This window comes from Scleropages formosus, chromosome 12, assembly GCF_900964775.1.
Source record: "Scleropages formosus chromosome 12, fSclFor1.1, whole genome shotgun sequence".
In the NCBI taxonomy this organism is placed as follows: domain Eukaryota; kingdom Metazoa; phylum Chordata; class Actinopteri; order Osteoglossiformes; family Osteoglossidae; genus Scleropages; species Scleropages formosus.
In genome coordinates, this window is record NC_041817.1 from 24,672,269 (window position 1) to 24,686,253 (window position 13,985).

The 13,985-nt window shown below is 54.0% G+C and overlaps 1 protein-coding gene across 3 annotated transcripts in view; it reads left to right on the plus strand.

Moving 5' to 3' along the window:
* Window positions 1-13,747, plus strand: part of LOC108930060 (adenylate cyclase type 5-like) — a 59,866-nt gene extending 46,119 nt beyond the window's left edge. Inside the window, exons 5-21 of one of the 3 annotated variants that reach the window (XM_029256723.1) lie at window positions 399-526; window positions 767-925; window positions 1,568-1,709; window positions 1,786-1,926; window positions 3,049-3,071; window positions 3,780-3,939; window positions 4,829-4,926; window positions 6,125-6,212; window positions 7,017-7,133; window positions 7,249-7,413; window positions 7,598-7,773; window positions 8,993-9,013; window positions 9,125-9,260; window positions 9,376-9,639; window positions 9,866-10,070; window positions 10,168-10,292; window positions 11,181-13,747. In XM_029256723.1, coding sequence (XP_029112556.1) covers window positions 399-526; window positions 767-925; window positions 1,568-1,709; window positions 1,786-1,926; window positions 3,049-3,071; window positions 3,780-3,939; window positions 4,829-4,926; window positions 6,125-6,212; window positions 7,017-7,133; window positions 7,249-7,413; window positions 7,598-7,773; window positions 8,993-9,013; window positions 9,125-9,260; window positions 9,376-9,639; window positions 9,866-10,070; window positions 10,168-10,292; window positions 11,181-11,309 — 2,277 coding nt within the window. In that variant the 3' untranslated portion in view covers window positions 11,310-13,747. The remainder of the gene's footprint in view (window positions 1-398; window positions 527-766; window positions 926-1,567; window positions 1,710-1,785; window positions 1,927-3,048; window positions 3,072-3,779; window positions 3,940-4,828; window positions 4,927-6,124; window positions 6,213-7,016; window positions 7,134-7,248; window positions 7,414-7,597; window positions 7,774-8,992; window positions 9,014-9,124; window positions 9,261-9,375; window positions 9,640-9,865; window positions 10,071-10,167; window positions 10,293-11,180) is intronic. The other 2 variants (XM_029256724.1, XM_029256725.1) reach the window with 2 other exon arrangements.
* The last annotated feature ends 238 nt before the right edge of the window (window positions 13,748-13,985 follow it).

Genomic DNA, 13,985 nt, shown 5'->3' on the forward strand with positions numbered 1-13,985 from the left:
ATTGTTCGGACCCCACTGACTGATCGCATTACGGCAGGATTTCACTGCGAATATAAGCATTGATTTGATTTCAATATGCCATAATAGCATCATGTTTCCCTGCGTCAGGACCACTTAGAATATGTCTCATCGTCCTCAAACGGAACCGTTTCCCAAAGTCTGGATTAGGCAGAACCGCGACAGACGGGTCTCGGCGTTTCTAGCGGTTGCGTCCCATCGCCCTGTCGAACCCCTTGACTTCGCTCTGAAGGATTTCCTTAAGTTGTGGGGTCTTCCCAGGAACACCCTGGGCTCTACAGGTGGACCTCCACGGGATCTCTCGAATGAAACCAGAGCAGAACCGTGGCCAGGTGCTGGTAACGAGCCCCTCCCACCCGCTGACGTGTCGTGTCCCCTAGGAGAACCACTGCCTGCGCATCAAGATCCTGGGCGACTGCTACTACTGCGTGTCGGGGCTGCCGGAGGCGCGGGCTGACCACGCCCACTGCTGCGTGGAAATGGGCGTCGACATGATCGAGGCCATCTCGTGAGTGCGCTCCCGCGGGGTTCGACTCGCACGCGCTCAGTTCTGCCGTAGCAGTCGCTTGCCGCTGTCACCGCGTTTGACCACGAAATACACTTTTCCTCTCGCTTTTACTACCCTGTTTATGAGGAAACCTGACAGTGAGTGAGCGAGATTCTCAGTTGCTCTGTTAAGAAGAAATAGCGGCCGATCAGGTGCGTGTTGACATGTGTGCATCATGTGTGCGTCTCCACCCCTCTCTAGGCTGGTGCGAGAGGTCACGGGGGTCAACGTGAACATGCGGGTGGGCATCCACAGCGGGCGCGTGCACTGCGGCGTACTGGGACTGCGCAAGTGGCAGTTCGACGTCTGGTCCAACGACGTGACGCTGGCCAATCACATGGAGGCGGGGGGAAAGGCGGGGTGAGTCGGCCCGAAGCCCCGCCCCCTCCGCTTCTCTCCGCCCCGCCCCCTCCGCTTCTCTCCGCCCCCAGGCACCTGCCCCGGCTGCGCTGCGTGCTCTTAACCAGCAGAGCAACAAAGTAAAAGTGTTGTGACTTTGATAGTCCTTTGATGATTCATCACATTTATGCGCATTGTACAAAATGAAAGATTTTTTTAAAAAACATTTATCTCCAGTAGTAACAACTCAGCGAGCATTAATCGAACCAGGTAATATTTTAACGTGGTTATTCATTCAATTGATTGCTAGAATAAGTTTTAACTGAGTTAATTGGAATAAATTTATTTTTTTGCAAATTATATTAAAGGTAATGAAAAAAATAATTAATTTGTATTTCATTATTTTTCCTCAAATCACTCAATGGAGGTCTGTATACTAAACTACTGGCACTGATTCACCTGTTTATACAGCAGAGTAATTTTTACTGCGTCAGTTCAAGGTAAGAACCTTCATCACAGGTACTGCAGCGGACCATCAGATTGCAGGGTGGCGGCTGTAAACACCGCGCCCCCTGCAGGCCGCCATAACGGAAGCAATGTCAAGCGCTACTTGAGACGCACGGGAAGTGGATGATCTTGCCGCTCGGACTTGTTTCTCCGCAGCCGTATCCACATCACCAAGGCAACGTTGAACTACCTGAACGGCGACTACGACGTGGAGCCCGGCTTCGGCGAGGAGAGGAACGTCTACCTGAAGAAGCACAACATCGAGACATTCCTCATCGTGGGATGCAGCCAGAAGAGGGTAGGACATTTCTAAAGGGGGTTGGGTGGAGGGGTGGGGGGTTCCGAGGTCTGACGTCGTGACCGTCTCTCCGCAGAAAGAGGAGAAGGCCATGATAGCCAGGATGAACCGGCAGCGCACCAACTCGGTGAGCCACACCGCGTCGCACTGGTGCTCCGAGCGACCCTTCTACAACCACCTGGGCACCAACCAGGTCTCCAAGGAGATGAAGAGGATGGTGAGGAAGCAAACACGGTTAAGAGACATGTCTCACGTTGTCAGTGTTGTCACCGATTCTCGCCTGCCAGAGTTACACGGTCAAGGTCGCAGGGCAGGCTGGACAGCGGTCAGTAAGGAGCGGGATCATCTCAACAAGGCTGAGACACGGCGCCCCCTGCTGGCGCGACAGCCGTTCCGTGTTACGTGTGACAAGTGGGTCTGTCACCTCTTTCATAGGAACAAAGGGCGGTTATGCAAAAACATTGTTAAAAATTCTGCGGGGGTCTGCAGGGGATGGGGCGGGGGTGGGGGTTGAAGATTCTGGTGCGGTGAAGACCCCCCGCTGAGCGCAGCCTGTCGCTGTGTGACTCGCCCCGACCGCACTGTCAGTCTGGGTGAGTAGCTGGAGACCAGGAGAGGAAAAGATTTACATTCATGTTGAAATTTGCATTTGTTCTCAGGACGATTTTTGTCCTAGGGCAGCGGGGTCTCGGCATGGGGTCGCAGCCCAGCCGGGTCGGGACCCCCACGGGGCGACTTTTGGTTGTGAACCTTATTGTTAAATACTGTCAAGTCAATGTTGACTCTGGGCTACTGCAGCGCTTCCGGAACGTTCCGCCCTCCACTTGTGTCACTGCGGTTGAGTCGGTCCATCTGGCTGTTGCTGCTTCTTCTTCTTCCTCTTCTTCTTCTTCTTTTTCTTCTTCTTCTTCCACCTCCTCCTCTTCCAATCGTAACACACAGCCTGTGTAAGAAGCGGACCGACTGCCTTCCTCCGAACGCATTTAGTCCCCTCGTTTCTCTTGCCCGCCTATCGGGACAGTGCTGGACGAGATGCGTCTCGTGGTCGCGGGTTCGAGAGCAGGTGCGCAGGGCCGTCACTCAGCACAGCGCATTTATAACTGCTGTGTAACGGAAGAGCGGAGCGTTTTATTGGATGCCGACGGTGAAATAAAGCAAAGTTACACTGTATACACACCATGGTACAAGTTACAGATTCATTGATTTTTTTTCGATGAATTTGGGAAAAAAAACAAACAACAATGAAAACAAATTTTAAGAGTCACAAACAAAATCTGGAAAGATGCCCTGCAGTGCTGCTCTCCTCTAATGCCGAGTCTCCCTGGTTCTGTCTCTGCAGGGCTTTGAGGACCCCAAGGACAAGTGAGTGGGATTGAAACCTCCGTCCATCCATCACGTGGAACACCACACTCTTACTGCTTTTACCCTGGACTCCCATCTGGATTCCCTCTCCAGCTTCCTCTCGTTCTGCGTTCCTTGTTATTCACTTTATTCATTTATGTGACACAAAGCTGCTTACAGTGAGAGGTTTGCGCACTCAGCTACTTGCACTGATTTACACAGTTATACAGCAGGGTCATTTTTACCGTATCAGTTCAGGGTGAGTACTGTGACCAAGGGCACTGCAGCAGGAGCAGAGGTTAAAACTCGAAATGTTCCACTCACAAGTGACCAACGAGACCAGCGATTAGTGTAACCAGTGAGACCAGTGAGAGGTGCTGTTTGCTCCTGATGTGTTTTTCTGATCCAGATGTTGTGTCTGGTGTCACAGTTTACCCCCAGTTGTAGACAGTTGTAACGATGTGTTTTAACTGAACTGCACAGTGTAAACGATCCGCCGACATGAGGTACTAATAGTGTAAACGTCACACCGGCGCAGAAGCGATTTTGATGACGGTCCGATCGGCCGCTGCGCCCACGGGGTGGGGTGGGGGGTGCGAACGGGGTACGGACAGGCGTCCGGTTTGGCCTTTCGGACACAGACGAGCGGCGACGGAGGACCCGCCTCGTCCTCTCCTGTCCTTCGCTGTCCTCCGTGGGGACAAACGGCGTCTCCTCTGTGTCGCGCAGACATTTCATTTTCAGAAACACCCAGGAGACCCTGAACCCCGAGGACGAGGTGGACGAGTTCCTGGGCCGGGCCATCGACGCCAGGAGCATCGACAGGCTGCGCTCGGAGCACGTCAAGAAGTTCCTGCTGACGTTCCGTGAGCCGGACCTGGAGAAGAAGGTGAGCGAAGGCCAGTTGTTTCGGCGATGCCGTGTTTACCGCACAGAGCGGTAAAATTAAATTATATGCTGCATCTATGTCACCATACAGCTGAAACAGCCCCTCCCGCAACTTCCCTTCCCTCGAATGCTGTCAAATGAAAATCAGTGTAAAATTCCTCCAGCGGCGCTAAATGGGTTTCAGATGAGAACTGTGTCTCCGGCCTCGGATGTGATCGTCATTTTAATATTCGGTCGTTTATTAATGTTCATTTTCCCTCCACTCGCTTTGATGCTTCTGTCATGTGATCCTTCACCGCGGGGTAGGGGGTTGGGGGGGGGGGGTGGCGGGACACAGATACGTTGTCCTCGCGTGTGACTGACAGAGGACCACAGGCGCCGTTAAACAACAGTCGTTCCAAAGGGTGCCCCCCCGCCCTCTCACACCCCCACCCCCCAACCCAACCCAACCCAACCCCCCGCTGACAAGGACGTGCGTTGAGGGCAGGAAGGCCGAATCGCGACGGCTTCCTAAAGCGAAAATCCATGAGAAATCCTTCCCACCGCAGCCCTCATGTGGACCGTCCCGGTTGCCAGGAGACGATTGATGGGATGTCGGTGCTGGTAAAGCGTGGTATTCTTCACACTGGCACGGTAATTGGCGGCTCTCGGAGGTGCGCCGGCAGGCAGCACGGCCTCGGAGACCTCGGCTCATAACCAAAATGTCACATGCCGCTTAATGAGAATTCCTTTGGGATGTTTACCAGGGTAAAAATGCGGTGACCTGCTCTACGGAAGCCGCTTTTCGGCAAAACGTCCCATGTATGCGAGACAGGAGTGTACCGCGGTAGCCGTACCGCGTTCCGCAACACCCCCTTTTCACTTCTCTCCACCGTTTCTCTGTCCCTCAGTACTCCAAGCAGGTGGACTCGAGGTTCGGGGCCTACGTGGCCTGTGCTTCGCTCGTCTTCCTCTTCATCTGCTTCATTCAGATCATCATCGTACCGCAGTAAGTACCTTCCAGGATAGCTCCGCCCCCGTTCATTCGCCAGCTGCTGATTGGCCCCTGATATCACAAGGGGAACCACCAGACCAATCAGTGCTGAGCTACACTTCCCTAAATCTATCCATTATCAACAGCCGGTTAAGCAAACACACACACACACACACACACACACACAACGGACTAAGGGCCCTTTAAATTTGCCAGTTCAGATCAAAGTTCTTCATTTCACATGTTTTCGGAATATGGGAGTAAAGGAGGTTTTCACTGGTAACATCTCAAGATATGCGTACAGGACACTGTTAGCACAGTTGTACCCGCTCAGCTGGGGTCACCTGGGGTCACGCAGGGGTGTAAATGTGGAAAGGGGGCACTTTGTATTACAGGGAATAACAAAACCTCCACGAGGGAACCTCCTCCAGGAACGGGGGCTAAACCCCGCGATCAGCGGTCGTCCTTCGGCCGGGACGTTCTTCCCAGCGAGGACTGCGTCCGGGCGCACGGCTCTCGTCTCTGTACCGCGTCGGAGGGCTCACGCCGTAAACATCACAGGGTGTCGAAAGTGTTTACCGCGCGGGAGGACACCGAGCGCTGGCGGAATGTTAATTTATTGAAGACGCAGTCCAACTGCAAGTGATGCGGGGGGTGGGGGGGGGGTCACGCATCGTGATTTTCCCTCCGTGCTCGTGGAGACCCCCCACGGGCTCCTCTTTGTCACTTCTTAGCCGTCGGTGTATTTGGCATCATTTAGCCGCGGATTCGAACGGAAGCCGTCAGAGGCGTGTTTGCGTTCGTTTCGTGACGACTGCTGGGTTATTAATGTTACGAAATTATTAATTTAACAGCATTTTTGGAAGCTTACATGCTCGTCTTCCTCTCGAGAGGTTGCGCGAGCGGCACGTCGTCGGTCGCCTTCGCTTTGACGTTACTCGGATCGTGCAGCGCAGGGACGAGGCAGCGGGGGGCGCGGTGGCTAGAACCACCGCGTTGCAGTCCGAGGACTTGGGTTTGAAGCTTGCTGTAATAACCCTCATCAAGACACTTACCCTGAACTGATACAGTAAAAACTACCCAGCTGTATAACGGGGTAAATCAGTGTAATTAGCAGTGTACAGGCTTCACGCTGTAAGTCGCCTTGAAGAAATATTAGCGGCAATTAATTAATAATAGTAATAATTTTCCGTCTTTCACCTTCTGCTCTCAGCTCCGCGCTCATGGCTGGTTTCTACGTGAGCTGCCTGCTGCTCCTACTGGCCGTCATGTTCGTCTCGGCCGTCTACTCCTGCTTTGGGGTGAGTCCCTTCGCACGAACCCGACACCCCGGACCGCAGCGTTCACTAACAGCCGGGAGCCAGCAGATGGCGCGGCGGCTACAGCTGCTGCCTCTGGGCTCGGAGCGAGGTGCCCCGATCCGCCCCCCCCGGTCCCGAACTGCTCCGGCGAAAGTCACCCAGCTGCGGGAGGGGGCGAGACGCGTCGGAGAGGTGTGAACAGACAGGGAGTCCAAACCATAATTTTTAGGGCGGAACCCCAGAGAGTGGCTGCGCTGTGAATTTGCTCACGTGTGCAGCGAAAGTGCCCGATAATCCCGCCCGGGTTCGAGCGCTGAGCTGTGTCTTTACTGCGATCATTTATCAAGATGCTGCTAGCTGACGGTCCGATCCGTTCGCGCAGTCGCTGTCGCTGCGTTGGAAGCGGCCACTAGGGGGCGCTCATCTGACCTTCTTCCAACATTTGGAAAGATCTATTTGCGCTTAAAAATTGCTTGTCCTCATGGACAGGTCGCGGGTTCAAAACCCACCCTAAACCGATAGAGTAAAAAAAAATTACCCAGCAGTACGAATGGGTAAATTGCTGTAATTCCGAAGGGTTTGCAAACTTTTGTCCCTGGAGCCGTGAGCGCGTGTTAATCCCCATCAAGCAGATGTAAAACAAGGTGAATTAATTTGTGCATGGCCGGAGAAGGTCACTGACACTCTGTTTTAAAAGCGGGGGGGTTGGATCTACAATATAAAGAGGCCCCCGTGTGACTCGTGTAGCGGCTGAGTTCCAGTTCCGTCCAGTGGCAGCAGCTCTTCCTCTCCCCTCCCTTCCAGTTTTTTCCACTCCCACTTCAAACCCTCTCCAAGAAGATCGTTCAGTCCAGGGTGAACAGCACGCTGGTGGGCGTCTTCACCATCGTCCTGGTCTTTCTGTCCGCCTTCGTCAACGTGGTAAGTCCCTCTTCCGTTCCGTTCGTCGGGTCGAGCTGAGACCGCTGCGCTGACACGGTGCCCTTGGTGTCGCCCTTGCCCCGCCCGCCCCGCCCGCCCCGCCGCCCCTCCGCAGTTCACCTGCAGCACCGCGAACCTGCAGGACTGCCTTGCCCGGGAGCTGAACGTGAGCCGGCGGAGCGTGGACGCCTGCGTCGTGCGCAACTTGAGCCTCAACTACTCGCTGTGCACGCAGGAGGGCTTCTGCAGGAGCGGGGCGCCCAACTGCAACTTCCCCGAGGTGTGCGGTCCGGCCCCGCGTGTCCTTCGCTGTTTGCCGTGCTCCGGATTCACCCCGTTTGCCGTAGCGCTTACCGTGTTCCCTCTAAGTCCGTCTGGGAGCCGGATGGGCGTTCGGGTGAGGAGCAAAGCCCCGCCCACCGACGAGGCTCTCAGCCGTGTCCCTCGCTCTCGCCCCTCCGCAGTACTTCTCCTCCTGCGTGCTCCTCAGCCTGCTGGCCTGCTCCGTCTTCCTGCAGATCAGCAGCATCGGCAAGCTCTTCCTCATGCTCTTCATCGAGCTCGTCTACGTGCTCGTCCTGGAGGTGCCCGCCGTCAGCCTCTTCGACAACGTGGACCTGCTGGTGACCGCCAACGCCATGTGAGTCTCGCCCCGGGACCAGTCCTCCTTGTTTAATGACCCCGTTCACACGCCGATCCCAGCAAGACCGGAAGTCCGTTCGTAAATCCAGAGTCGCATCCGCGAAGGGGCATCAGCCGCGGTCCGGAGCCTATCCTGGAATCCTAAACACTTAATTGAACGGATTTCCCTCGACCGATCGAGCGATACCGAATAGCATTTTGTGACACTTTTTGTAACATCCTGCAAAATTAGAACAGCATTACAATTAAAACTAACTTCAAAGGCCTGAGAATAAAAACACAGAAAAATACATTGTCCCCACAAACTCCTGTGCAATGCAGTTTGTTGACCAATTGGTTTCATGATTGTACGGCTATCGCCATGTTATCGATCAGCGCTATTAATGAACACCAGACACGAGCTGTAAACATTGGGTGAGTTATGTTACTGTGATCCCACCGCTTGGGTCGGAGCAGCTGATAGCACAATGTTTAGAGCTGTTGAAAGTTCGACTGCCGACTGTTTCTGTACCGCCCTTGAGTATTGTACCTATCCTAAAGTGCTTAAGTAAAAATTACTCAGCTGTATAAATGGGCGATTTACTTTAAGTAGCTTGACGATGTAAGCCAATTAGTCGAAAAGCATTGGTTAAATTATTAGAAACATGTTCTTTTTGGTTGCATTTTTCTGCCCCCTACTGGCCGGCTGTGTAAACACAGGTTGCGTTCACTCCGCAACAAACACAATTTAGAAAAATCGTAAGAAGAGAAATATTTTTCAGTTCCAAAATAAGTTGGAAAACGTCTGTATTCTGGAAATTGGTAACCCGGCCGTTTTCCAACGAGAGATGCCAAAGCTAGACTTTTTCTCGTTTTCCGGAGAAATCTGGCAAAGGCAACATTCTTGTAAGTGTTGATGCTTTGGCCTGGTGAGTGGAAACGCAATGGCTTAGAGTTCGCTTTTTCTGGAAAGATCCTTCTCCCTTCATTCCTTATACTCCACCCAGAGAATAATAGCCCAGCTCCAGGTAAAACGAGAGCACCGGAGTGGAGACACGTGTGTGTTCGGTCACATTCGGTCAGGGCTGCTGGGACGATGTCCCTGTGAAGGATTGCTGGAGGTCGTCATGGCGTTCCCACGTGAGAAATTACCATCCACAAAGGGCACCACCTCTAACCCTTGGAGCTCTTATGGTTTCTTACTCACTAACCCCCTTTTCCTGCTCCATCCTTCACAGGGAGCTTGACAACGGAACATGGTAAGACACCTCACCGCGCTTATCTAATCACATTGATTCATGGTATATTCATGGTATATTTTAGAGTGCATCACAGCGCGACTGCTTTATTGGTAACCTTTATTCCCATAGCAGCTCTGTAGTCGAATCCAAGGTGCCGCTGAAGATCGTGACCCCGGTGGTCATCACCGTCTTTGTCCTGGCGCTCTACCTCCACGCCCAACAGGTGGAGTCCACAGCCCGGCTGGACTTCTTGTGGAAGCTGCAGGTGTGTGTGTGTGTGTGTGTGTGTGTGTGTGTGTGTGTGAGACAGAAAATATGGCTCCTCGTACTCACCGACGGAGCAGAAATATCAGATGGATCTCATTGCGTTCTTCCCGCAGGCCACCGAGGAGAAGGAGGAGATGGAGGAGCTGCAGGCCTACAACCGGCGCCTCCTGCACAACATCTTGCCCAAGGACGTGGCCGCACACTTCCTGGCGCGCGAGCGCCGCAACGACGAGCTCTACTACCAGTCCTGCGAGTGCGTGGCCGTCATGTTCGCGTCCATCAGCAACTTCTCCGAGTTCTACGTGGAGCTGGAGGCCAACAACGAGGGCGTGGAGTGCCTGCGGCTGCTCAACGAGATCATCGCCGACTTCGATGAGGTCAGTGTGACGTTTGCTGGGTTCGGCGGCTCCAGTTATCGAAGACCGAGAGGCTGCAACGGGTCTGGTGAATTTGTGCCCGTACGCACGTCGGGGTTCGGCGCGCGGATCGAACCTTAAAGGTTGCTGGTTCGCGTCCCAGGAGGAGCCCCGTTGCTGCGCTCTACTGAAAGGCGAGGCTTTAGCCAAACGAGGAAACCGAACCTCCTGCTTCCTCTTCTCCCAGATCATAAGCGAGGAGCAGTTCCGTCAGCTGGAGAAGATCAAGACCATCGGCAGCACCTACATGGCCGCCTCGGGGCTCAACGACTCGACCTACGACAAGGCGGGTCGCTCCCACATCCGGGCGCTGGCCGACTACGCCATGCGCCTCATGGACCAGATGAAGTACATCAACGAGCACTCCTTCAACAACTTCAAGATGAAGATCGGTGAGGCTCCCAGGGGCCCCGGAGGTCTTGCCGCGTCCTCGGAGCTGTGGAGCACCGGCGACCCGTGTTTACGGTCTCGTTTGTCGACCCGGCGCAGGTCTCAACATCGGTCCCGTCGTGGCGGGGGTCATCGGCGCACGGAAACCCCAGTACGACATCTGGGGCAACACGGTGAACGTGGCCAGTCGTATGGACAGTACAGGGGTGCCAGAGAGGATACAGGTAACACAACGGGACCTTCGCGGAGCCGGTCAGTGCACGTTCCAGTATCCATGATTGAATATGAAATATTACCACAAATAATTGTTAATTTTTTTTTAAATGAAATCCATGTATCGTTATCAATAATCACTTGTGCAGTGCAGGGTCATAGTGGCCTGGAACCTATTCTGGAATTATAGGGTGTGAGGCAGGGTATGACTGGATGTGTGTACATCACGGGGAAATCACACACACTCATTCACTCACACACGAAGGGCACTGTACTCATCAGTCCACCTGAAACACATATCTCTGGAGTATGGGAGGAAACCAGAGCGCTCAGGGAGAGCCATGGGAAACTGCCCTGGAACTGTGAGGCACCAGCACTACCCCCTAGACTTGATGCTGCCCCAACAGGACATTTGGATAAAATTCCAGAGAAGTAATATTTAGTGTTTACTATTTTTTTATTATCATTCATTAACTGGAAAAACAGAAAAAGGTTAAAGAGGAAAAAAAAATCAATGACTCCTCTACCGAAAGGAGTCGCCTGACTAATGAGGTTCGTAGAGCATATAAGCAGTCGTTTACTCAGTATTTATTTCATTACCCCATTTTATTACAGTATTTACAGTATTTCATTCATGACCTGGAGTGGAAAGCAATAAACATATTATTATTAATATTATTTTATTAAATGGTCTGATACTTCATCCAAAATGACATACATTGATTTACCCATTGTTACAGCGATTTTCACTTTACTTCCACTGTGTCAGTTCAGGGTAAGTACCTTGATCAGGACTGGTACGACAGCAGGAGGTGGGATTCAAACCCAGCTCTTTTGACGCCCTAACCACCGCGCCCCCTGCTGTACCCCCAGGTTCACGTTAACGTCTCTCTCCCCAGGTGACCACGGACCTGTACCAGGTGCTGAACTCCTACAGCTACTCGCTGGAGTGCCGGGGTGTGGTGAAGGTGAAGGGCAAGGGGGAGATGACTACCTACTTCCTCAACGGAGGGCCACCTGGGAGTTAACACCCACCCGGACACCAGAGGTGTGTGGGTGTGGTCAAAGCTGGGAGGCGGAGACACTCAGGCGGAGCCCCAGCCGCGGTCGACCTGTAGGATGGTGTCGGACTGACGCGGACCCGCCCCCCTTCCGGAAGAACGCAAAACCACGCCTCGCCACAACATGCCTACGTTCAGATGGATCCGGCCGGAGAAGCCGCGCCCTGTTCCGCAAAAAGGGGCGGGGCTTGGGTCAGAGGTCATCGGCTTTTGCGGAGAGACCAAAGAAATTTCCTACGGACCCCCACCCGCCCCAGAGGGATGACCAGGGGGGAGGAGCCCCGGGCCGCATCAGCGCGTGCGGTAGAAAGGAGACGGACACACACACGCGCGCGCACTCAGACACGCGCAGCGGGAGACGTCCTCCAGCATCGCCGCGCGTGCATCTCCAGCACCTGGAGTCAGTCGGGGCACAAAGACTGCACCGATCGTACACACGTTTATACAATACGCATACATGAATGTGACACCGTGAGTGTGTGCATGTGCGTGTGCGTACACGTTGCCGGCGCGCACTTGTCAGCGCTACGCTGAATGTTCCATCCACACCGTGTCTTTACGCACGTCTCCTCGCAGGCGCCCGATGGTACGAACGTGGTACGAACACGAGTTCTGGGGAAGGAAGGCGAGAGGAGAGCGCGTGTCGCCGGGGAACGAGGTCCGGATGCCGCACCCCTCCAGCAAACAGCGCCCCCTAGCGGCAATGTGGCTGGAGTTTCATTTTGTATTTTTTCCACTTATTATTTCTCATCGGCGGAGCGACCCGGCGGATACGCTGCGCCGGCGTACGTCGGTGCCGCCGTGGAGCTGGAGGTGCGGTACCTGACCAGGACCAGGCGGAACTGGGGGAAGAGGGTTGTTAGTTTGCGGTGAACAGACCCCCCCGTGCAGCATGACTGTCGGATGCACTTTTGCACAGCTGGCCCGTGGTCCTCGGACCCAGAACCAGCACCCGGTCGGCGCCAGAGGGATTGTGGGAAACCCTCTTTCCGCTGGGGCAGGGGAATGGGAAAGAGCTCAGTGCCTTTTCAGACACGCACAAGTCGAGCAGCGGCCTCGGCTGGTCGCGTGACGGTCGGGAGCCGACGCGGTGGGTTTGACCAGCGAATGTCCGGTCCTCCGCTGTAGGACGACTTCTCTCGGACCCCTGTACTTCGGCCCACGCGCCCCCGCCCCCCCCAGCGTGGCTTTCGAGTAGACCTGACCTTTGACTCACTGTTTTTATTTGAACAAGTGGGTATCGGTGTAACCGCTGCCCAAGTGGGCAGGCAGGCAGCGGAACCTCATGCCGCTTGGCCTCGTGATCCTTTTTGTTACAGGTACCGCTAGATCCAAGTGCCAACGCGAGCGTTCGAATACGTTCGGCCAACGGTGTCGTTCGGCGGAGACGGTACCGCGGTTTTACTCTCGTTCTTCACGGAGTCCGGGTCGTGGGCGAGCGCCGCCCTTCCCTGCGTCCACCTCCTCCTGCTCCATCGCGTCTTACCGACCTGCCCCCTCGGTGCCAAAAACCACGCTGCGGCAACAACTTCTTCTGTTTCTTCTTCTCGTTCTTTTATTAATCCATCCAGCTAAAAGCGAACCGCGGGCGGAGGATCCTTCCCGTCACGTCACCCATCCAGGTCGTCGCCGCGCAGCTCTTTTAAACTCATCTGCCATTTTAAAACAAACACTACGCTGTTGTTTTTTATTTATTTATTTTTTACATCAAATAAAGTGTTACAATTAGTGTCAAACAATGTCTGCTGTGATTGCTGTACACACAAAAACATGGGCCTTTCAAACACTTCTGAGTCATTTTCTCAGATGGATCCTCGCACAATGGGCCTTTCGCAGCTCAGTCAAAGCACTTCTATTCACGGCAAATTTGAAAACAATTTTAAGCCTTTTCTGATATTTCAAAAGAAAATAAAAACCAAACATCCAGTGTGTTTACTTCCCTGTAGACGCCAAATTGCCCTTCTTCTCACAGCTCCGCTTTAACGGCGACCTCGTGCCCTCTAGGGGGCACTGTTGCTTCTCGCGGTAAAACCCGGGCCGAGGGCGTCGCGTCGAGCCGAGCCGTTCCGGGCCGGAGAACGCGGAGAAGGTTGACGCCTCCGCTCGGAAAGGACGCGCGTGCCGCTCCCGCGGAGACTCGACACATCTGTTCAAAGCCGCGGCACCTGGAACGGAGAGCAGCGGTGATCCGTAGGCCTCTCGGCTTGGCCGGAACATTCCGGAACGGCGCGGTACACTCGCAGGCTCAAATCGTGGTAAATGCGGGGTGTTCCTGCAGGAGAACCGCACCGCTCCTGCATGGCTCTTCATCATGATCGCCGAATGGCCACGGGCTCAAACCAGTGGCGTGAAAATCAGGACCGCGAGACTCTGGCAACCCGGAGCTCTTCGAGTCCCTCCGTAGAGACCGAGTGTGTAAAGGTACCTGTAATGTACACTTTAAAAAAAATAAACAAAAAAAGAAAAACGGTGCAGCCGTGTGTTTTTTTCGCAAAGGCCGAAGGCGGGATCATTTTCGGTGCGGACAAACAGAAAAATGAGAGACCGGCAACATTCAGCTCGGTGTTCCTGCAGAGGCCCAGGAAAGGAAAACAAATACCTGCAAATATTTTGGGGAAAAAACAGCTCCTGCTTAACAGAAAT